The 25,870-nt window shown below is 36.2% G+C and overlaps 1 protein-coding gene across 20 annotated transcripts in view; it reads left to right on the plus strand.

The window, feature by feature from the left end:
• The window catches only part of prkag2b (protein kinase, AMP-activated, gamma 2 non-catalytic subunit b), a 91,823-nt gene that overhangs the window by 25,770 nt on the left and 40,183 nt on the right, over positions 1-25,870 (plus strand). For 5 of the 20 annotated variants that reach the window (XR_002455802.2, XR_012390903.1, XR_012390910.1 and 2 more), the window contains exons 1-2: positions 175-455; positions 537-729. The exons of 11 other annotated variants lie outside the window; for them this stretch is intronic. Coding sequence is in view for 3 of the 9 variants with exons in the window: in XM_073923789.1 (XP_073779890.1) it covers positions 642-729 (88 nt within the window). In the remaining 6 variants the exon portion in view is untranslated. Of the gene's footprint in view, positions 1-174; positions 730-25,870 lie in introns of those variants that run through there. 4 more of the 20 variants (XR_012390896.1, XR_012390902.1, XR_012390918.1 and 1 more) reach the window with 1 other exon arrangement.

Below are 25,870 nucleotides of genomic sequence, written 5' to 3' on the forward strand. Positions count from 1 at the left end.
GTCGCCAAGCAAAAGGGCACGACATGTGCAGGACTAAACCAATAGTGTAGCTGGCTTGTGTTGCCTGGTCTCCATTTACAGCTTCCTGCCGTGTATGCTATTTTAAAGAGACACACAGCTGCACCTGACAACTTTCTGCAGAGAGGGTAGGGTAGTTACTCACCATAAACACACACACAAAAGAGAAAGATAGAGAGACAGATAGAGCGGACAGATTATTTAAAAAGTCATCACTTCTGAGACAATCTGCGACACATGGGGAACTAAGCAAAGCTGCTTTGTGAGCTGGGTCTGCTCAACTGACACAGAAAGCTAGGTGAAGGATTTCTTTTCAAAGAAAGCTCATTCTTTGTAAATGGGAAATCAGGAGATTTTATTACTATAAAAGTTATTAAAAATTCCAAGTGGACTGCCAGGATATGTGGCATATTTGAAGAGATTCAAACACCTACAGGGTATAAGGCAAACTTCTCATTCATGACTCTGCTTTGTCAGCTCGATCAGGTTCTCTTCTGAACTCTACTCTGGCTTCACAGGTGTTGAGTTCTTCATCATCAAAAAAGGATCTTAGTTTAGCACGTTATTGTTTCTGTGTGGGGTATGGTTGATCTTCAGGCTGGATGTGAGGCCCACTGGTTCCCATGAAGAGGTTTGGCAGTTTGCGTCGGACCAAGAGGCTCAGAGATGAGGGGATGCACACTAGGAGACAGCAGTCAGAGTTGTCATCTGGTATGCTACTAATTATATGTATATAGAGGATTCAGTTAGACATAACAGTATTCATATTTGTCTGGTAGTGAAATATTCAAGTCTACCTTTGTACTATTATGAAGCAGCCATTGCTTGTGTATATACTGTATATTTTGCTCAAGGTTCTTTGATCAATGTTTTGATTTGAGCTAGATCAGTAATTAATGATCTACTTGCTTGGCCATTGTTTTTATATACCAAGGTTATTAAAAGAGAGGGCCTAGATGGTCCAGTGAAGATGAAAAGTAAGTTTCATTGCCCACACTGAGCATCCCTATAATGTAATATTGAATTAATCAGTTGTCATCAGTTGGTCTCATTTGAGACCTATTTTGTTTCAAGTTTCACCCCAAAACTGTGAGCTGATACCTTTGTTTCTATGATGCAAACAATCATCTGACTGTTTTTAAAATAGGAGCAAGGCATGAAACTGAAGACTCAGTCAACACATTTATTTCTTTTGATGTCAGTCAGGTTTTATTTGATACCTCTATGATTTCAATTTACAAAAAATCTGAATATATTTATAAACTTACACAGATTACATTCATTCATTCATTTTTTAGTCGGCTTAGTCCCTTTATTAATCCAAGGTTGCCACAGCGAAATGAACCACCAACTTATCCAGCAAGTTTTTTTTTTTTTTTTTTTTTTACGCAGCAGTTGCCCTACCAGCCGCAACCCATCTCTGGGAAACATCCACACACACACATTCACACACCACGGACAATTTAGCCTACCCAATTCACCTATACCGCATGTCTTTGGACTGTGGGGGAAACGAGAACCCGGAGGAAACCCACGCAAATGGGAGAACATGCAAACTTCACACAGAAACGCCAACTGAGCCGAGGCTCGAACCAGCGACCCAGCAACCTTCTTGCTGTGAGGCAACAGCACTATCTACTGCCCCACTGCTTCGCCCACATAGATTTAATTTTACATCCAACAACAGAACAGCCTGGGGTGCGTTTCCCAAACAACGTCATAACTCGCGGCTGAACTATCATATTACGATGCATCACTTGGGAAAAGAACGATGTAGTGACGAGTGTATCCCAAAACGCATAGTTTCTCTGATGCAGATCCATCGCTTGAACTACGTTAATTGTTACATAAAACGCCCATAATTATGCTCTAAACTGGGTGAAGTAACCACTTCTTTAGAGAAGAATCCATAACTTCTTTGTTCAAATTACAATTTTTTACACGCACACCCCTTTAAAGTAAAATCCATATAGATTTGGTAAAAACATGCACTCGCTTTCCATATTAATTGTAATATATTTAAATGGCATGTAGGGAATATCCTTGCTTTACTAATATTATTGAAAAGTTGAACATTACATATTCTATTCTAAAACATATCACTTAAAAAAGCTAACATGTATTCTAATATTATATAAATCATATAAAAAATAATGAGGCTATTTATTATAATGAAATGTAATATTTATTATTTATTAGAAAATCATTAAAAAAATTTATTAAAAAATCATACTTTAATAATAATATTAACGATGATTATGATGATAATAATAATAATTATTATTATTATTAAGTAGGATATTGCTTATTTTAAATTGTTTATTTTTTTACTTTTAAAATTTAACAGATGTAAACCACTGCAGAAAGTTCTAACAAGCAGGCCCATGTCATATACAGTACAGATAGCCTACTTAATAAATAACCTACTATAAATTCAAAGAATTAACGTATGCTTTTTGTTTTCACAAGCTTTGGAGAGTAAGACGTAACATAAATTCCGCTTTTAAATAATAGGTCACCTAGGTTAAAGCTTTTGCCATGAGGCTGTGTTCAAAACAACATCAATGTTTTAAAAATGCACTGCGAAGGGAGCACGATTGTAAACATGAAGATCGCTAAAACTGAACTGATAAAAATAGTTTGAAAGCAAATTACACCCAAGAAAGATGACTTTAATGCTTTTTTATTTTTAATAATTTCAACTTTGAATGTTAGAATGTTCTAATTGAATAGGGCATAAGGGGATAAGTGGGAATAGAACACAGCCAGGAACAATGTTTCAAAGTACAGCTCCAGAGCTGTAGTTGCCAGTGCTCAAGTTTGCGACGCAGTTTGCGAATGTTCGTTGGAATGATGAATTTGGAAAAAAAGCAAATCAACAAACTATGCTTGTAACAATGGAACTTGCAACCTTAGTTGGCTATTGGTTTTGGGAAACGCACCCCTGGTCAGTTAGGTGACATATTGCTTTGACACTAAAAGATCCCACTGTGCCACCGCATCGCCGAAGTTCAGTATATTATATTATATTATATTATATTATATTATATTATATTATATTATATTATAATATGGGGTGATGTGGTGGCACAGTAGGTAGTGCTGTCCCCTTACAGCAGTGGTCACCAAACTTGTTCCTGGAGGGTCGGTGTCCTGCACATTTTAGCTCCAACCCTAATCAAACACACCTGAACAAGCTAATCAAGGTCTTACTAGGTATACTTGAAACATCCAGGCAGGTGTGTTGAGGCGAGTTGGTGCTAATCCCTGCAGGGACACCGGCCCTCCAGGAACGAGATTGGTGACCCCTGTTTTACAGCAAGAAGGTCGCTGGTTTGAGCCTCGGCTGGGTCAGTTGTCATTTCTGTGTGGAGTTTGCATGTTCTCCCTGCATTCATGTGGGTTTCCTCCGGGTGCTGTGGTTTCCCCCACAGTCCAAAGACATGCAGTACAGGTGAATTGCGTAGGCAAAATTTTCTGTAGTGTATGAGTTTGAATGAGTGTGTATGGATGTTTCCCAGACATGGGTTGCAGCTGGAAGGGCATCTGCTGCATAAAACATATGCTGGATAAGTTGCCGGTTCATTCTGCTATGGCGACCCCAGATTAATAAAGGGATGGGTTGCAGCTGGAAGGGCATCCGCTGCTTGTATGCTAGATAAGTTGTCATTTCATTGGAAAATGAAATTATATTATATTATATTATATTATATTATATTATATTATATTATATTATATTATATTATATTATATTATATTATATTATATACAAACAGACACTTTCAAGAATCATATGACAGGTTGCAATTTATCAGTCTGCCTGGAAGTGTTAGAGTATTAGTGGCGCCCTGAGGGCCTTCACTGTATGTCACATGAAATGGTGTTCCTGACGCAGATCAAACAAGCTCAGGTTGCCTAGCCATGTGGTGCTTTGAATCCAAAATTTGATTCTGCTTCATCTGACTTTGGACAGATTAGGATTGTTTTTTCAGAGTTGTGTTTTCTTACAGACTATGACATTGATTATTTGACACAGAATTGTATAAAAATCTTCTGCCTCTGCTTCAAGGGTCCCACCTTTTAAAATGCATATTACTTAATAGCATTTTTGTCTCAATCTAGTGGTGACGTTTACTAAGATTTGCTGAATGGAATGTCAGTTATTCTAATAAAGTCAGTTATTTAAATTTACAACCCAAAACCCTAAATATATTATTAATTAATCAAGTCAAATCAGATAAAGTCAAACTAGTCCAGGTCCCAGCAGACAAACTGGAGGTCTGACCCTTTGCTGTGAGTGAGTGTTATCTGCCCTTATGGAATTTGTAACATTGGCAAGGCTAAAATAAGAAGCTAACACAGCAGCACACCAAACAGGTCTGAGCCAGCTGGCAGAATGTTGCCAAATGTCAAGAGATAGCTAAGATCCCAAACTCCTGCACACACACTGGTCATTAATTATTGCAGCCCAGATATGTTTATATAGATGGGTAGAGTATTCAAAATCTGTACTCAAGTAAAAGTAACAATCTTAATACTTGAGTAATGGTAAAGTTATATTTATATATTATATTTACATATATATATATATATATATATATATATATATATATATATATATATATATATATATATATATATATATATATATATTAGTGGTGTCAATAAAATAAAATTAAAAAAATAAAATACTGAAACTTGTAATTTTGGCTATTTAAATGTAAAACTAATGTAAACGCAAGACAAAAAAATAATCAAATTCAAAATATAATTGTTTATTAGAATTAAAATTCAAAATATAATTGTTTAATAGAATTTTTGTTTAACTTGTAACACAGATTTCTTTATGTAAACAACATACCTATAATAAACCATCAAGATCCTGGCTTGACAGCCATATTTATTACAGAAATTAAAACACAGGCATGTTAATGACATTTAAATTTCAAAACAATCAATGCCAATAAAGAAAACATTGATTTCCATGTTGGATTGTAAGTGGACTGCAAAAAAAAAATGCCAAAATGCCAAACTGCAGATATGAAAAATTATAATAATAAACTATAGAATACAAACTGTTGCACTCATTGTAAAGTTTTATTGCTGTGAGTTAAGAACATTAGTTATAGAGTAGAAACAATTTTGATTAATCCTCCTTTACATTCATCCAGTTGCTAAGACTAGGAGTATCCCGCAAGTGCACCGAGACTCCCAAATGCCCGCAAATGAATGATAATTTCTTGCAAACCGGTCGTTAAATACATTGCACACCCCTCTCGCCCCTACTCAGATATGTCGCTCACTCCACCCCTGACCAGTGTTGGGGAGTAACTAGTTACATGTAACGACGTTACGTAATTTAATTACAAAATAAAAGTAACAGTAATTAGTTACAGTTACTAAGAAAAATATGTAATTAAATTACAGTTATTTTTGAAAATGTTAAAAATGACAAATCGGGTTACATCTAATATTTTTCTTTAAATCTCTGTGATATGTTGAATAATATTAATCTATTGCTTTGCCTGTTTTTGATATGCACGACGGCTTCTGCTAAGGCCATTTATTCAAGCGCTGATGTATTTGATTTGCGGCGCAACCACGGGCATAAATCCGGGGGGGGGGAACATGTTCATTGTCCTCCTCACCAAATAAAATATATAAATAAACACACTCTCTATTTTGAAAAATATATGTGTGTATACCTAAAATAATTGTCTAAGTAGAAAAAAAACGCATTTACTATTTAAAATGCATTTAGAAAGAGTTCACCCCCGCTTCCTCAAAGTGGTTTGATCCACCTACTCCTCACGTACACGCAGTCTGTCACACACAGTCACAGACAGACGCATAAGTTAGGTGTGTGGCTACAGGTCAATGTTGAATTTGAATAAGTATGGTGTATTAATCGCATTAAATAAATCGATTCTCTTCAAAGTTAATGCAGAATCATTTATAAATTAGTTGCGGCAAAAATGCAGATTACAGATGTCCATGAATCTGCTGTATTAGCGGTTAAAATTACTCATGTAGTTAATGTATGCTTGTTTAGCTTGTTGCATACGTTAGTGGCGCACTGCAAAATAATACGCCAAAGTGCATTGTTTCATTTGTGACGACTTGGCATAATGTTAACTTTACATTAACGGCCACAATTAGCATATTGTTTATCTGTGGATTTGATAAATGAGCACTGTGCTACGTCCAAACTAGCCCCACTTTATTTTTTGTATAATCAATTTCAGTTGTTCTTAGGTGACTAAATTAATTTAAAATATAAAATGTCCTTGTTTTTATTGTTGTGATGATTTTTATGATAGTTTTTCATTCTTTATGTAAAGCACTTTGAATTAGCATTGTATATAAAATGTGCTACAGAATAAACTTGCATTGCAGTGTCATGGACTAGATAAAATGATTGAGGTAAAGTTGGTTTTATATTCGCACATTCATTCAGTGACAGCTTCATACACTGTTTACCATGGTACTTTGAATATTTGAACTGAAATCTCACGCAAGTTTGACTTCAAAACAACATTAATAATAATAATAATAATACATTTTATTTGTATAGCACTTTTCTACATACATGGAACTCAAGGCACTTCACAAACAACAAACAGGCATTGTAAAATAAACCAAATACAAAATAATGTACATTAGACAATTAAAGCAAAATATATACTCAGATAAAAGCATACATGTACACGCATATATGCATACATCTACACAATCACACACAATATTCTTTACATACATGCACACACACCGTACATGCATATGTACATAAAACTACACGATATAGATAAATTGCATAAACTTCACAAACTTATATTCATACGCAATTTTAAAAAGGTGCTTCTTAACAAACTTTTTAAAAATAAATTCTGGGGGATTCTTTCACATCATTTGGGAGACAATTCCAAGATTTTGCAGCATAGTGACTAAAAGAAGTGCCGCCAGATCGCATTAGATTTACAAAGTGAAATTCTAAAAGTCGAGTGCTAGAAGAGCGTAGCAAACGGTTTGGATTATATTTTGATAAGCAGTCAGAAAAGTATGAAAGGTGTCATGTTGTGTAGTGCCTTATAAACTATTAAAAGAATCCTAAAATTTATTCTATTAATGCTGCTGTGATATGTTCTTGTGTCTTCAATTTCAATAAAACTCTGACTGCTGTATTTTGTATCAGTTGCAGCGTCTTTATAGAACCTTTAGGTAAACCAATATAATATTAACACTAACTGTAAACAATGCTGTACTTTGATGGTTGTTGGCTGCTAATATAATTCTACTATTTAGAATTTCCAATGAATACTCTTCTGAGGTTATATTATGAGAGACTGAATGTGGAAATATAAAACCAACTTTACCTCAATGATAAAATGACAGAGAAAAGGAAAATGGACATAAGATAATTTTTCAGTGCAGCAAAACTCCAAGTACAAAAAGTTCACATATTAAGCAATTTGGCTTTCAGAATAAGTGCTTATGAAAATACTAATGTCACATTATCAATCACAGGCAGAGGAGAAAGAACTGATTGAGGATCAGGCAGAGCAGGGTCAGTCAGATGTACAGTGTCAGGTAAGGGTGTTGTGCTTTATTGAAGGGATAATGACAATTCTTTTAGGGGTGAACAATTTTTAAAAATGTTTTCTGAGTTGTGGCTGTTTAGCAGATGAACCTCACAGGCTCACCAATTTACAATATGATCTCTCAGTGTAATGTAAACCAGTTAGTTATTATGAGTATGGAAAATGTCTTTTCCTGCATTTTTCGGCTTCAGGAGTCAGTCTGTTGACTGTAAAAAACACAACAAACAATGCAATAAATAGTTTTCAAGAAAAATTTGCTTTGTCATTGAACCTGAGAAAAACTTTGAAAATAACCATAATGATGTAGTCTCCATGCTGTAATATGAACAATAAAACCATTTTTAACTGCGGAGACATATAAGTACAATTCGGCTGTATTATTTGTGTCCCCTTCAAAAAATCTTTAAAAAATTGCTCCTAAGAAATGTTATATTTATTGTCCCCCCCTACTGTTAAATCAAATTAATGGCCATGGGCGCACCATGTCTAATCCTCCTTGCCATTGAAAAGCATGAGGAAGCATCTGCAGGTATGTAAGCTAGCGTTTCTTTGTTTTATAAAAGCAAATGTTTTTGTCGTTATCGTGAGTGTACAGAAATAAAAACAGACCCTTTCATTTCTAATGATATATTATGATTTATAAAGTTATCGATTTGTGAATTTCAGGGCACCAGCAGACTCCTCTGGTCAAAGTGATGTTATCACATTACCAGTGTAGCTAGCTTAACTACATTTCTCAGTAGCGTGACGGTAGCATCGCTAAAAAATCAAATAGCTTTTCACAGTAGCGAAGCTATTTTATTAGTGAAGTAGCGTAGTAGTGTCCACACAAGCTACATTTACAGATCGCGGATCAATAGTGTTTTAAATGTGTAACACCTGGTTTTATTGGATTTTTTTTTTTTTTTGCTGTTATGTACTATAATTTATTCCTGTATGGTACAGCATATTAGTTACAGTAAATAATTGAAATGAACAGTTCTGCCTCATATGTTTCATTGGCAGTTTTATTGATCACTAAGATGTGATTGATTTGGATTTAAGTGGCTTCGATTTAAAAATTAAAATTTCAAAAATTAGATGTATTTTTTTTATTGCAAATGCCACATAAATCACCTGCACAACTAACTAACATTGTGATTTTGTAACAACAGTAAACATGTTTTTGTGATAAGGTCTGGTTTTGTGGTGGCTCTACTTTAAATTTAAATAAATTAAATTAATTTTATTTAAGTGATGAAAGCTTTTGAGATTCTAACAGTAAACAGAGCTACTGTAAGCTCACTCCTGCTCTGTATAAATGCTCGAAAATTATTTAGTTGAAAATGTTTATTAGAAAATTAAAAGTAATCAAAAAGTAATCAAATGTAATTAGTTACCTTACTTTTATAAAGTAATCGAAAATTACAGTAACTTATTACATTTTAAATAGGGTAATTTGTAATCTGTAATCTATTACATTTCCAAAGTAACCTTCCCAACACTGCCTACTTCGTAAGCAACAACATGAATCACTGCCTCACGATGACATTCTTTATGCAACACATACACAAGCATCAGCACACAAAGTGACAACAAGTGAAATTCAAAACCGTGACAAACCATGCTACAGGTGTGGCGGCCAGCATTTTCCACAAACCTGTAAATTTTTCACTGCTGTATGCCATTATTGTAAAAAAAAGGACACATTGCTTGAGTATGCTTTTCCAAGACAAGACAGTATAACAAGGAGGCAGCCGGTGTCACTGCAGAACGACCTACACACACTGTAACTCATGACCAGCAAAATGAGTACCCTGTTTTCAGCGCAACTGCCAAATCACAAAAAGGGGGCATAAGCCATATTTGGCCACTGTGATACTAAATAAACAAGCACACACAATGGAAGTGGATTCAGGAGCAGCATGCTCCTTGATTAGTGAGCATACTTATCACTCACTTTGGCCCTCTCAGCCTCCTGAAATGCATGCAGACAGCGGAGTGTTAAGGCAGTAGTCACAAGCAACTTTGGAAGGAAAAGGAAGGATATTTGTGGAAGTGCTGTATAAAGGGACACAAAACACACTGCCTTTGTTTGTTATTGGAGGCCAGGGCACTAGTCTGTTGGGACGAGACTGGTTTGATGCCCTTGGCATATCAGTTTAAGGCGTGCACAGAGTGCAGCACCAGGCCATGGAGGAAATACTGACTGAATATGCGGAGGTATTTCAGGACATTGGGGTGTGCAGAATGCCCCTAATCTCAATTGATATTGATGCCACAGTAACGCCACGTTTCTTTAAAGCCCGTCCAGTTCCTTTTGCTTTACAGCCACACCTTGATGAAGAGCTGGATAAATTGAAGGCTCAAGGGATTTTTGAGCCTGTGCGACATGCAAAGTGGGCCACACCCATAGTGGTCGTAGCAAAAAAAGATGGGGGTCTGAGGATTTGTGGAGATTATCATTGTACCGTCAACACAGCTGTGAAACCTGATGTATACCCTATTCCTACAGCATCTGAACTGTTCTCAAAACTGGCAGGAGGAGTAATTTTCACAAAAATTTACTTGAAACAAGCTTATCATCAGCTCCCATTGGATGATGAAGCAGCCGACTTACTGACTATTAACACTTACCGTGGACTTTTCCAGGCTCGACGTTTACAGTTTGGAGTGTCAACAGCTGTTTCAATATTTCAAAGATTTATGGTTACTTTGCTTGCAGGCATCCCAGGTGTCCAACCGTACCTGGACGACATCCTAATTTCAGACAAGACTATGGAGGAACACAATGCACAGCTAAGGGCTGTATTAAAGTGTTTTGCGGAAGCGGGTTTGCGACTAAAAAAATAAAAAAGTATTTTTGCAGCAAACCAAGTGGAATTCTTAGGATTTCATGTGGATAAGGATGGCATTAAACCAACATGTGAAAAAGTGGACGCCATTCAAAAGGTTCCATCTCCCTGGAACAAGACAGAGCTTCAGGCATTCTTGTGACTTCTTAACTTTTACAGCTGTTTTCTCCCTAACAAGGCCACCGTCCTGGAGCCTCTGCATCGTCTTCTTGACCAGTCCGCCCATTGGCGGTGGGAAGCAAAGCATGAGATGGTGTATGCTCAGGCAAAACAGTTGCCGCAAACAGATAAGGTGTTGGCGCATTATGATGAGAAGAAACCACTAGCAGTGGTTTGTGATGCTTCACCCTATGGCCTCAGTGCTTTATTGTTTCATTTGGAACGTGATGGCCAGGAAAAGCCCATTTGTTTTGCCTCTAGAACAATGACCACCACAGAGAAATTATGAGCAAATTGATAAGGAAGCATTGGCAGTAGTTTTCACTGTCAGAAAACTCCACCAGTATCTGGCAGGCAGCCATTTAGTGATTTTTACAGACCACAAGCCCCTGCTTGGACTCTTGCACCATTCCAAGCCCATGCCGGTCATTCTCTCACCTCGGATGCTGCGTTGGAGTTTGATCATGGGAGCTTATGATTATGAGTTGTGCTATAGGCCTGGAAAGCAAATGGGAAATGCTGATGCCCTGAGTCACTTACCTCTACCCGCGCCTGATGCTGTTACACCTCCACCATTGGAAGTATTACTACTGGAGATGGTCCCAGAAGCACCCATGCATGCTGAAAAAATTGCCAGCTGTACACTAAAAGACCCTGTCATGATACAGGTGTTACATTGGGTACTGCATGGGTGGCCGGCAGAGACAACCGATAGCCGGTTTAGACCATTCATTTTGCGCCGTCATGAGCTCTCTGCACATAAGAACTGTGTGCTTTGGGAAAGTCGTGTGGTGGTCCCAAGCTCGGCCCGAAGGGAGGTACTGTCTATGCTACATGATCCACACCCAGGCATTGTACACATGAAGGAGCTCGCGAGGAGCTATGTGTGGAGGCCAGGCATGGATGGAGAAATAGAGGAAATCGTTAAGGCATGCAGAACCTGTCAGATGTCACGTCATGCACCCACTAAAGCAAAAGTACATCCTTGGGAGTGGACAACAAAAAGATGGTCCCGGTTGCATATCGACTTTGCGGGTCCTTTTCAAGGCAAAGTATTCCTCATAGTGCTGGATGCACACAGCAAGTGGCTGGACGTATCCCTGATGAGTTCTATGTCATCGTCAGCAGTTATCAACACACTGAGGCTGCTTTTTGCAACACATGGATTGCCCGATGTTATAGTTTCAGACAATGGCACTGTCTTTACATCCTCAGAGTTCCAAGAATTTGCAGACCGCAATGGCATTCATCACGTCACTATAGCACCTTATTCGAATGGCCAAGCTGAACGTATGGTGCAAACGACCAAGAATACTCTGTCTCGCATCACCAAGGGTGACTGGCAAACCCGTCTGGCTCGCTTCTTGCTATCACAAAATATCACGCCAAATTCATCAATAGGAAAAAGTCCTGCTGAGTTGCTCATGAATCGGCGACTGACCACTGCCTTGGATCATTTACACCCTGACCATGGAGAAGATATGTTTCGCAAACTGGAGCTGAATGCTGAAAAGGGTCGTGGCATTGTCAGAGAGTTAAGGCCACATGACTTGGTGTACATGAGAAGTTACACCAAGGGTTCTAAAAAGTGGACGCCGAGGGTCTTTACTGATGTCACAGGACCCTTGTCATACAGAGTGAGAACTAGTGATGGGCAAGTGCACAGACGGCATGTTGATCAGCTGTTAGATAGGGTGACACCCTCATGGAGCCAACCCCAGGCAAGGCAAGTTTATTTATATAGCACACACACACATATATATATATATATATATATATATATATATATATATATATATATATATATATATATATATATATATATATTTATTTATTTATTTATATACACAATGGTAACTCAAAGTACTTTACACAATCAACTATAAAAGAAACAAGCATAAGAAAATAAATACAACAAAAAATAAAAGTTATTAAAAACAGATAAATACAGATTAAAATGTGTTAAAACAGGTTTTAAAGGAATGAAAAAAGAAATGCATAATAGTGAGATCTGTCAGACAGTGCTTATTCAGTAAAGGCACAGCTAAACAGATGTGTTTTAAGTCTTGATTTGAATGTACCTAATTTTGGAGCATGTGATAAAGTCACATTACCTGTCACATCGCAAAAGTCAGGACAAGCAGCAGGACGGTTGGCTTAGCAGTATCTGAGCGCACATTGTGGTGGGCTCTGTACTTAACCGCATAAAGGTACTGTACATCGCACTTTACATAACATGAGAGGGGTCATAGTGATGTACAATGCACAAAGCCAAAAACCTGCAACCAAAGACTTGATTTGCTATCTTTTGCCAGCAGCCAGGCTATAAAGCATTTGTGTGTACCGCTTGTAAAGCTAAACTTACAGGTTTTTGTTATGTGCCAACAGAATTGAACTGTGATTTTGACTTTATGAGCGAGGGTCAGAATGTATTTGACATTACTGTGAACGGACATGACCTGAAAGCACTAACACTAGACACTGGAACCTCTTTGTCAATGGTAAAATCACGCTTTGTAAATAATGTCAGTTATTTGAACACCACCTCAGTACATAGGGACATAAAGCAGTATTATGGTGGAAGCTGAGGTTATGGTGGAAGCACAAAAAAAATGTACTTGCTTACAGTTGCCATAGCTGACCATTTACCAGTTGATAAAGTTTTAGAGAGAGACTTTCCAGTGCTTTATAAACCTTAACAACCCACCAAAACCTCTAATTATTCCATTGCCAATTTAAATGTGTCATGTCCAGCTCTTACGAGAGCTCAAGCCAGGGAAGGATTAAGCCTGTTTCATACCGCAAGCATAAGCAGCCTGTAAGCAGCACGTAAGCAGAGCGTAAGCAGTGCGTTTTTTCGATGTCCATGTTAACAGATTAGCGTTTTCATACCACACGCAGCAGCAGCACGTCAGTGCGAGGCGTGAGCGTCACTGAAGCAGCAGTGCTGCGATAGTTTTAGTGCTGGGTCTATTTTTGCCGTGCTGCTGATGCTCAATTAAAGTGACAGTGTATTGATAATGACCAAAACACATTGAATGACAGTAAAAAGCAATTTTACCCAATAAATGTGTTAATAATATCAAGGGATTTTTATATAGTCAATCAAATTAACTTAAACGATTAAAAACTGCAACAAACATTTATAAAGGCCTGAACTACAAAACCAAATGTAAAACAATTTTAGTATCTGTTTTGCTTAAGTTGCACACTAGTGTTGCAGGAGAGGGGAAATAGAAAGTGGCTGCTTTAAGACTGCTATTTATGGGAGTTTTTGTCGATTGCTTGATGATGTGAGCTTGTTATGTGCTGTGCAGCTGAAGCAGAGGAAGAATGTTTTATTCGGCTTTGTTTTATGTTCACTCAAGTTATTCCAACTGAAAGCTATGTTCACTGTGAACCTGACAACATGAAAATAAGTAAAAGAAGCGCATGCATTGATCACTTTTGTCCGTCTCTTCCTTTGCATGATCTGTTACTCTACCGCTGGACATTACTGAAGCAAAGAAAGTAACACTAGTTTGATCGAATAAATATTATTTATAACTATATTGTATAAATATTATCATAACTAGGCCTACAACAACCTGACAATCAAAAAACAAATGACATTATATCACAGGCGATTGTCTTCTGAGTGCACCAGACATGAATGACACTAATGACACCTCATATAGCTTGAGAAGCATACAAAACTGTATGATCTATGTAATTTGTAACAAAGACTTGCAGGTTAAAAAAAACAACATAGGAGGTGGTTGCTGTGGGCCTTGGTGAAGAAGAAATGTTTAAAGAAAAACGTGTATTTGTATATAGAGAGATTGGTAACTAGATAGAATAGACAGAGATAGATTGATCTCTGCAGCAGCTGCCGAAGAGCTGTACACTGCAGACGCAGCTGGTGTAAAAGGCAAATGCCTGCATGCTGCTTCTGCTCTAAATCCTCGCTGCGCACGCACTGCTTTTGCTTGTGATGTGAAACAGGCATTACAGCCACTGCCAGACTTGAATGGTAGTCTGTTAGAGGGCGGTACCAAGGGCCCTAGAAAGTCAAGATGCCAGCTGCGTTTTGAAAAGTACATGGGGACCTTAACCTCTGAGTCTTCAGGGAAGGGCCTCAAGGTTAATAGTTGAAAGGTCTCAGGAAAAATATCACAACTTCAAAGGGGAGATGAAACACTTATTTGTTAAAGCAAAGCCTGAAAAAAAACAACTATTCTGTGCAAGGAAGAGTACACTGTAAACATTGCTGTTAAAAAACGGTCAGATTCCACAATAAAATAATGTTTTTTCACTAAAACAGTAATATTCTGTTAAAAACAGTGCATTTTAAGTAACATTTTTGTTTTCAAGAAAGTAACTAACTGCAGAAAACTTTAAGCTAACAGAGTTCAGATTAGACGTTTTTGAAGTCTGTGTTTGAAATCACACTTTGTGCGCTTGATCACTATCCCAATCAACTAAAACACCAATATAGTTCACCTGACAGAGTTGATGAACACTGATGAGTGAATTCAGACACTGATGAACACCTGCTGTTAATAATCACAGTCACTGAGGGAAAGAAACAAGGAACACAAACAGTGACTTCAGTTACAGCATTAAATAAAATCAAGTTAAATAAAACACCTTCAGTCTCAGCAGAGGACCTTTAAACAATTCCACAAACAACAGCAGACACACTTATTACAGACTGCTTTGACTTCCATACTATTGTCATTGAGATCCAACAGAAATTTAGGTGTTTTTTGTGTCACCATAATGGAGTGAGGGGCTGGTTTAGTTGGGCTCGTCACCCTTAAACTCATAAGTTTAGACTGTCCAACTGCTCTAATGCAGAATTTACAAAACACTTTTATTATAGCAATGAAGTTGGAAAGTCAATATATAGATAAATACTTGTCTGAAATTTGTTCTGATAAAGGTCTGGAGGAAGGGCCTCATGCAATAATTTTAATGCTTCATATATTAATTTAGTTAATGAGAAGTGGAAACAGAAAAGATACCTAATTACTTCATCGAGTAAAAAAAAATACCATAAAAGCAGTTCAATTAAGACAAAGACACACTTAGACCTCATGAATCAGACCTTTTACTCCAACAATGGTAACAATTCAAATGTTTCATGCTGGGTGTGGCGCAGTAAAAAATATCCCAGCATGCATTGCGGCATGAAGAAATGTAGTATAATGGTCTCAAAACTGATAAATTAACTGACAAACTACAAACTGAGTTAAACTGATAAATTAGTTAGTTGTCACCATTGTTGAGGTTCAAATGCTGATTATTGATGTCTGTTTGAGTGCAGCTTACACAGCAAAGTGGTTTTGTCCAAGATATTCTTTAAAACTTTTAGAACTCAACGCCACATATAGGCAAACTGTGTGAAACAATAGTTTAAACATTGAATAAGAGCAGAAAATTATATTAAATTTGTGCATGTTTTGTATTATTGAAAACAACATGATCATTACAAAGTCTTATTAGGTTTTTGCCTGGCTTGCCAAATCAAAAGAGCTTTATAAACAAAGTTCTTAACAACTGCAGCAGCCAAAATATACTAAAGTTTGATTGTCAGGACTAAGAGCCCAACTAAAGCAAACTCTATTCTCCATGATGGTGACGTAAAATGTTAACCTTTCTTTCGAGAAGAACTTTAGTAGATGTTATACAAAAATAAATGTTTAAGTAATAAGTCTAGCTGGAGGATGATGTTTGTGGAGTTGTTTAATCATCCACTGATCATTTAAATTATTTATTCATTTGTTGACATTCAGGTTATTTCATTACAAAGCTGTGACTAAAGTTGTAGTTTTTGTATGTTCTGTTCTTGTTTTTTTCTCTTCAGTATTACTTCATTTGTTCATCGCTAATCCTCAATTATCATTTAAATAGTCATTTAATTAATTGATTTATCTCAGCTTTGCTACAAGTTTCTTGATCTCTCAGTAGTGTGGACACTTCAATTAAAACTGAAGTTTATGCTTTGGGGTTTAAAGGGTTAAAGGTTTGAGAGTAAAAACATACACTGTTAAAAATTGTCCCGTTAAAAAACAGTAAAATACTGGCAGCTGCAGTTGCCAGCAATGTACTGTTATTTTACAGTATGTTGCTGTAAAAATACATGGACTACATTGATTTACACAATACTCAAGTGAACTCATTTTGCTCACTGAAAGCAACTGCCTCAACTTGGTCAACTGCTGAATGAGTTTATGAAGTAATGTTCTATATATGCTTAGAAGCATGCTTATAATGATAACTTATTTTAGGTAATTAGAAAAGTTCGGTTTAACTCTAATGTCTTATTTTTCACAACAGCACACATACATGTAAATCTGGAATCACCAGAGAGATTCTGACTTCATCAGTAACTAAACAGCCGCTGTCTTTAAATAGAGAAACATGCAGAATAACATCAGCAGTTCATTGTTCATCTTTAACTCATACACTGGCTCTACTCTCCTCCACAACGGTGACAGACAGAAGAAATTAGCTTCAGGTTTTACAGTAAAATACTGTTTTTTCCTTGATTTAACAGTAATCTACTGGCAGCTGTGGTTGCCAGCAATATACTGTTTTTTTACAGTCTACCTCCGTTGTGTAAATTAACAGTATATTACTGTTAAAATACATTTTTACACTGTGTTTTTACCTCTCACAACTTTAACCCTTTAAACCCCAGAGCATATACTTCAGTTTTAATTGGAGTGTCCACACTACTGAGTGTTCAAGAAACATGGAGCAAAGCTGAAATAAATTCATTAATTAACTGACTAATTAAATGATAATTGAGGATTAACAATGAACAAATGAAGAAATAGTGAAGGGAAAAAACAAGAACAGAACATACAAAACTTTAGTCACAGCTTTATAATGAAATAACCTGAAGAACAACAAATGATTAAATCATTTAAATGATCAGCGGATGATTAAACAACTCTACAAACTTCATCACCAGCTACACTTATTACTTAATACATGTATTTTTGTATAACATCTACTAAAGTTCTTCTTGAGAAAAAGTTAAAGTTTTACGTCACCATCATGGAGAACAGAGTTTGCTTTAGTTGGGCTCTCAGCCCTGTCATTTTTAACATTTATATAATTTGGCTGCTGCAATTGTTAAGAACTTTGTTCAAAAAGCTCCTTTGTTAAGGCAAGCCAGCCAAAAACCTAAATAAGATCTGGTGATGTTCATGTTGCTATTAAATGGCAGAGTCTGTTCTCATTTAGTATAATAAAATGTACTGCTCCTATTCAATGTTAAATCTATTGTTGTACGTTATATGTATATATATATGGCAATGATTTCTGGAAGTTTTTAAGAATATCTTGGACAATAACACTGCTCTATGGTGTCAATCGCACTCAAAGAGACATCAATAATCAGCGTATGAACCTCAATAATGGTGACAACAAATTTAACAAAATTTAACAAAATTAACAGTTTAACTCACAAACAGGCAACTGAAAGTCTAAACATAAACAACAGCAGAATCAAACACAAATAAAGAAAACTGTTAGACCATTATACAACATTTATTTATACCGCAATGCATGCTGGGATATTTGTACAGTGCCACTCCCAGCATGCATTGCAGCATGAAACATTTGAGATGTTACCATTGTTGAGATACAAGGTCAGATTCATGAGGTCTGGGTGTGTATTTGTCATAACTGAACTGTTTTTGTATGTTATTTCTTAATTGTTAAGTAATTACGGAGATATCTTTTCTGTTTCCACTTCTTATTAATTAAATTAATACCTGTAACTAAGCATAAAAATTGATTGCATGAGGCCCTCCATCCAGATTTATACTTAAACATTTATCAGAACTAAGTTCAGACAAATAGATTTCTCAACTTATTGACTTCCCAACTTTATTGCTATAGTACAAACGTTTTGTAAACTCTGTATTACAGCAGTTGGAAAGTCTTCTTAAATAAGTTCAACGGTGAAGAGCCCAACTAAATCAGCCCCTCACTCCATTACGGTGACACAAAAAACACCTTAATTTCTGTTGGATCTCAATGAGAATAGTATGGAAGTCAAATCAGTCAGTAATAAGTGTGTCTGCTGTTGTTTGTGGAGTTGTTTAATGATAATGATGATAATGTTTAATGTTTTATTTTATTTGATTTTATTTAATGTTGTAACTCAAGTCACTGTTTGTATTTCTTGTTTATTTTCTTCAGTAATTGTGATTATTAACAGCAGGTGTTCATCAGTGTCTGAATTCACTCATTAGTGTTCATTAAAACTGTCAGGTGAACTATATTGGTGAAGTAGTGTATGAAATAGTGAACAAGGACACAAAGTGTGATTTTAAACACAGACTTCAAAACATTGAATCTGAACTCTGTTAGCTCACAGTTTTCTGCAGTTGGTTACTTTCTCGAAAACAAAAATGTTACCCAGAAAGCACTGTTTTTAACAGAATATTACTGTTTTAGTGAAAAAACATTATTTTACTGTAGAATCTGACCGTTTTTTAACAGCAATTTTTTACAGTGTAGTGTAAAAATGTATTTTAACAGTAATATACTGTTAATTAAAACTACGGAGGTAGACTGTAAAAAACAGTGGATTGCTGTCAAACACAGCTGCCAGTAGTTTACTGTTAAATTAAGGAAACAACAGTATTTTCAGTAAAAACCTGAAGCAAATTTCTTCAGTGTCACCGTTTTGTAGGAGAGTAGAGCCAGTGTATGAGTTAAGGATGAACAATAAGCTGCTGATGTTATTTTGCATGTTTCTTTATTTAAAGACAGTGGCTGCTTAGTTGCTGATGCAGTAAGAATCTCTCTGTGTTAATACCAACTTTACATGTATGTATGCTGATGTGAAATTTAAGACAATTGAGTTAAACAGAACTTTTCTAATTAACTAAAATAAGTTATAAATCATTATAAGAATGCTTCTAAGCATATCGCACATCACTTCATAAACTCACAGCAGTTGGCAAATTTGAGGCAATTGTTTTCAGTAAACAAAATGAGTTCACTTGAGTATTGTGTATATCAATGTAGTCCTTGTATTTTTACAGCAACATACTGTAAAATAACAGTACAATGCTGGCAACTGCAGCTGCCAGTATTTTACTGGTTTTTAACGGGACAATTTTTAACAGTGTATGTAGTAGAAAATGGAATTTGAAATTTCTAATTTACTTGATCCTAATGATCTGAGTGATCTGTTTTATATTTAGTGAGCATATTTGGACAGGTGTGATGAGCTCTGATTTTGTTCAGAATCCTGACAGCAGCGTTCTGAATGAGCTGCAAATGTCTGACTGTCTTTTTTAAATGACCGGAGAGGAGTCCATTACAGTAATCCACCCTGCTGGTGATAAAATAATGAACATGTTTCTCACTGGAAACAAAGCATCTAATTCTTGCAATTTTTTTAGATGATAATATGCTGGGTTAGTTACTGCTTTAACATAAGTACTGAAACTTAGATCTGGCTCCAGAATCACACTAAGATTTTTAACTCCTAGAGCCAAGGTACACATTTACGTTGAGAACTTCATCTCTGTTTCCAAATACAATGACTTCAGTTTCCTTTTTCTTTACCTGAAGAAAGTTTTGACACAGGTTGAAAGGTTGAACAGGAGAGGTGCCTGAATTGAACCTTGTGGGACTCTACATGTCATGGGTGTCACATATGGTCACCTGTACTGACATAGTAACCTCTCCCTTTAAAATAAGATCTGAACCATTTGAAGACCATACCAGAAAGCACAACACATTTTTCCAGCCTATCCAGAAGTATGCTGTGACAGACAGTATCAAATGCAGCTCTGAGATCAAGCTAGTCTGCCTAGCAATTTTTACTTCCACGTTACAAGCACGGAGACTTTATAGATATTTTACTGGACTATAAGTTTTGCCTTCCTCCACTTGAGCTCAACTTGTCTTTTTATCATCCGTACTGCTGTTGATTTGATCTCCAAGGTGCTTTTTGTCTCCCAGTCCTTTTCCTGACTTTAACAGTAGCAATTTCATCCATGGTAATCTTAAGTTTAGAGTTAAGCAATTTAAAGAGAAATCAACAGTCTGCTGATATGCTGGGTGCTAGTGATATGACCTTTAAAAATTGCTTACTAATGTTTTCTTTAATGCATCTCTTTCTGAGAGATCTGCCTTCAATGGCTAGAGTGATCATTATGTCAAAGAAAATATATAAATTATCAGATTAGTGCAAGATTCTTAACAACGGTTAGTGAAATTTGTAAACCCTTAGTTATAAGTAAATCTAGGCTGTGTCCACAGTTATGATTTAGTACATGCTAATTAGTTAGTTTACTTAGTTTATTTATATAGCACATTTTTTACAGCACAACACTGCCCAAAGTGCTGAACACAATCAATACTAAATAAAATAAAACCTACATCAAATACATAACAATAAAAAAATAAGGCAAACCCCTCAACATTAAAAAGGCTCAAATACTAAAGAACAAAGATGGAGTTTCAGATGCTTTTTAAAAACAGATAGAGTTAGAGCATGTCTGCTGTGGGGTGGAAGCCCGTTCCAGAGTTTTGGGCCGATAACAGCAAAAGCCTGATCCCCACTTTCCTTACACTGGGACCTTGGTACCGAAAGAATAAACTGATCAGAAGACTTTAGTGACCTACCAGGATTATATACCTGTAGGAGGTCTGATAAGTAAGGTGTTGCCAGATCATTTTAAGATTTAAAAACAAAAATTAATAGTTTAAAATTAATCAGTGACCTAACAGCCAGCCAGCCCAGAGAGGAAAGAACTGGAGATATATGTTCATACTTGCAAGTCCCTGTCAGAAGTATCGCAGCTGCATTTTGTACTAATTGCAAACTATTCAGGGCATTTTGACTAATACCCACATATAGAGAATTGCAATAGACAAGTCTTCCCAAAATAAAAGCATGGATCACCTTCGCAAGGTCATTAAAAGAGAGAAATTACTTTACTTTTGCCACAAGTCACCAAAACCTAATAAATGCAGAGGGTTAGGATCGCCAAACCAGACCAGCTCATTTTTTTTTCATTGAAATTTAAAAAATTTGACGACAGCCAGGTCTTAACCTTGATTAGACATCTCATAAGGAAGTCAAAGCCATTTTTATAATTGCTTTTAAAAGAGACATAAATCTGAGTGTTGTCAGCATAAAAATGAAAAGTCACCCCATATTTACAAAAAAATAGATCCAAAAGGTAAAATAAATAAATAAATAAAAAATAGGTCCAAGGATATACACTTACTGAACTCCACATGTCAGATGTCTGGAGGATGAAAAGGTCTGACCAACATTAACACAAAAGCTTCTGTTTGACAAATAAGATCTAAATCATTTAAGAGCAGAGCCCTGAATGCCCACCAAATTATCAAGATGGGAAATGAGGATCTCATGGTCTATAGTTTCAAAAGCTTAAGTAAGGTCAAGAAGCATAAGGATCACAGAGTGCCCTGAGTCCCTACATAACAAAATGTAATTTATCACATGTAGCAGTGCAGACTCAGTACTGTGATATGCCTTAAAACCTGATTGAAAAACTTCATGAATACTGTTACACTCCAGAAAGCTTTGCAATTGTGTTAAAAAGGTTTTCTCCAAAATCTTAGATAAAAAGGGTAGTTTAGAAATAGGTCTAAAATTGGACAGCACAGATTTATCCAAATTAGTTTTTTTAAAAGAGGTTGCACTAGTGCATGTTTGAATTGAAAAGGCACCACACCAGAAACAAGACTCCTATTTATAATGGACAAAACACTAGGGCCAATAATCTCAAAGGCTTGCTTAAAAAACTTTGATGGAAAAATATCCAATGGACAGTTTTATCTGGCCTACTGTATAAGTCAGAGACACAAGAGAGACAGGTGTGAAACAAACAATTGCAGCAGGGGACACATCAGGTTCAGGAAAAACAATATCGTTGCTAACAATTCCAGACCTAATTGAAGAAATCTTATCCGTGAAGAAGTTTAAAAAAGCTTTACATGTATTACGATTCCTCCATAACAACATTTGACCCCGGGTTAATCATAGAACTTATGCAGGGGAATAAAACATCAGGGGCCTGTTTCAGAAAGGAGGTTAAGTGAAAACTCAGAGTATTTTAACCCTGAAATGAGAGAAACTCTGGGTTTTTAATTTCAAAATGGCAGGTTTGTTAAACTCAAGAAAGCAGGGTAAGTCAAGCGCGTTTCTGAAAGAAAGGTAACTTTAACTCAGAGTCAGTTACTGTGGTAACTTACTCTGTGAATCTAACCTGGTCCGGAGCAGGTTTTATTTTCTAAACTCTGAGTTTCTGTTGGTCTCCTCCCCTTTTTTTCCTCCCCGCACACCTATTTTAGACCTCATTTTGGAGATGTGCATAAAAACGATTGATGGAAACGTCATGATTCACATAACTTTTGAAAATACGCATAATAAAACATGTGCATAACTGAGTAGGTTAAACTTTTATTTGATAAGAAAAGATGCGCATGAACTACGAAGGAAACACTTAACAAATTACAGTATGTGCATTAAAAAAAGGTTTGTTAGAGATGATGATGAATGTGTGTGAATGGACAAACCAGCAGACTGAGCACACTGTAGAACATCTTAAATGTTGTTTTGGTCATTCTAAAATGCCTTACCTGTTTCAGTATTATTGTATATTATTAATTACCTCCGAGCTTCTGGAGCGTGTCAAGATCTCCGCGTCTCATGGCTTCAAACGCCCCCACGTAATCATTGTGTGTCAGCATTGTCTTCTGAGGCGCAAGTACATTTATTAAATAAAAAAATAATTGGCGCAGCTTCTTCTACTGCAGTAAATTCTGTTTTTATTGTTGATATTTGGCGCAAGTTAATCAGAAAGTGACGATTGTGTTCTCTTTGACTTGTTGGATGAAAACGCTGCTTTATTCGCATCTTTTAGGCGTTATTCCAGTTTTGCACAAATTTATGTAATATATTTGGATGGAAACATATTGCCTACATTTTTGTCACACACAGAACAAAGTCACATATGAAAATGGCTTGTCCTTTTTTCAAAAATAATTAGCTTAACCTTTGACATGTACTGTTATTAGATTAATGGGATTTCTAATCTTTCTAAAAAGTATTTTTAGCACTGCTTACCTTTTAAATGTTATATCAACCTCTATCACTTGATCAATAAAAAGGCAGACACACAAGTGCACTGCTTAATCTATTAAAACTGCTAAACATGTATAAAAGTTTAAAAACATTTTATAAACATCACACATTACATTTACTTATTTTATTATATTTAAATATTTAAATACTTTAAATTAAAAATTACGCATTAACTTGAGCAGCTGTTTTCTCACGCTAACTGTCTGTTTCACTAATGGCTGCTTCTTTTTAAATATATACGCTCATATTTGCTATAACTGCATGAGCAGATCAAATTCAGCTGGAGAAAGAAATGCTGATCTCTTTTTTTTAAGATGTTGCCATAGTCACTCGTAATATCTGTGCTCCATTGATAACGTCTTTTTATAGTCACGATGTGCGCGCTTAACTCTGAGTTGGTCTACTCAAAGTTCATTGATCTTACTCAGATCAGTTTTTAATCTCTCTGTAAATCAACTCAGAGTTCAAGTTTAAACTCCGAGTTGTTTGAACCTCCTTACTGAAACAGGCCCCAGGTATATTTTAATGATTACTGACTAATTCAGAAAAATATTTCCTCTTAGCCTCCTTCATAGAAGCCTGATAGTTGGAGAGAGATTCCTTAAAGGGTTAGGACACACTTGAGAATTTTTTTTATATATATTAACAGATTTGTGTGTGTTGAGCATTAGTTAAGACAATGTTAGCACCTGTCAGCTGTAATTGTGGGGGAAACTGGATAATTTTGAGCTTTTGTCAGCTAATTTCAGCTTCCGGGTTCAAAATGATTTTTGGGGCGGGATCAAAATCTGCGACGTAGCGCAGTACTGCAAGTGCAATGATGACGCGTCGGTTTCTCATTATTATTCATAGCGGAGTTTTCTTATCCTATGAGAAGAGCCGGCTGCTTAATTATTGATGAGACCTGCCAGACCTGCCAGAGTCAAGCCCGAGCTGTGAGACACGGACCCAAGCACACAGTTTTTAGCCGTTCATGAAGGCTCATATGCGTATGTTTCCATGATCCACGGGGTTTGTTGCATGTTTTCCCCCGCGATCTTGTCAGGGTCGATCATACAGCAAAGCTGTGTGTGTGCTTCTAGCATTTTTGTCGGGAGAGCAGCACGAGAATTAGAGAATGGCAGACGCTGTCTTTTATCAGGAGTTCGTTCACATTCAGACATATCACTGTGCTGCTGTGTTTGCCTAAATTTTCCAGATTACCAGCAGGGCTAATGGTTAAAATAGACAGGTCAGGAGACCTGCTGCACTGAGTCTGCTGGATACGGGGATAGAGGGAGAAGTCCTCATTTATAGGGTTTACATGAACACACTTATCTTTATAATGATATAAATTGCGGTTATGTGTATATGAAATTACGAATAACAAATGTAGCAGGGCACTAAATCACTGTTCATTTCTTTGCATTTTAACTTTGTAAACTATAAACTCATGCGTCTCCTCACGGTTTGTCTCATTTTGTGAGCTAACTGACTACAACAGTTGTTCGCTCACGTTCTTCATGCTCACGTAACATGTCAAAACACAATATTATATGTACCCATGGTTGTGAGTGGGCCCTTGCACATGCTGTGTGAAAAATAAACAAGTCAATGAGATTCAAGAAATCTTTTGCTAAATTGTCTTTTGGGCAGCAAACATGAATATTAACATCACCCAAATTAAAATATTATCATATCTGGGTAAAATACTGCTCAACAAGTCCCCAAACTGTTTAATAAAGTCTTTAGTAGACCTAAGAGGTCGATAGATTATTGCACATAGGACAGGTTCATCGCATTATCAAACTATTCGTTTTGACATCTTGGATTGAAAAATATACCAAATGTTTATTTGTGAGGGATTATATGCCTGATAACTTGCATTATATGCAAATAACATCCTCTCACACGATGTCACATTGGAGAGGCTACTTCACAAGAGGCTGCTATATGTGCATCTCACTATTTGTTTGTGAGATGTGAAAATCTCGTATTTATTACCACTTGACCATAATAGAGGTGAAACAAAAAGTTTCTTAAAAATGTACTTAAGAGTAAATATTTTAAAAAGATCAAAATGTATTAAATATTCACTTAAATTTTTTTATTTTATTATTATTATTATTTTAAGTTTAGTCTGT

The sequence above is a fragment of the Danio rerio genome, chromosome 2 (genome assembly GCF_049306965.1).
Source record: "Danio rerio strain Tuebingen ecotype United States chromosome 2, GRCz12tu, whole genome shotgun sequence".
Taxonomy (NCBI): domain Eukaryota; kingdom Metazoa; phylum Chordata; class Actinopteri; order Cypriniformes; family Danionidae; genus Danio; species Danio rerio.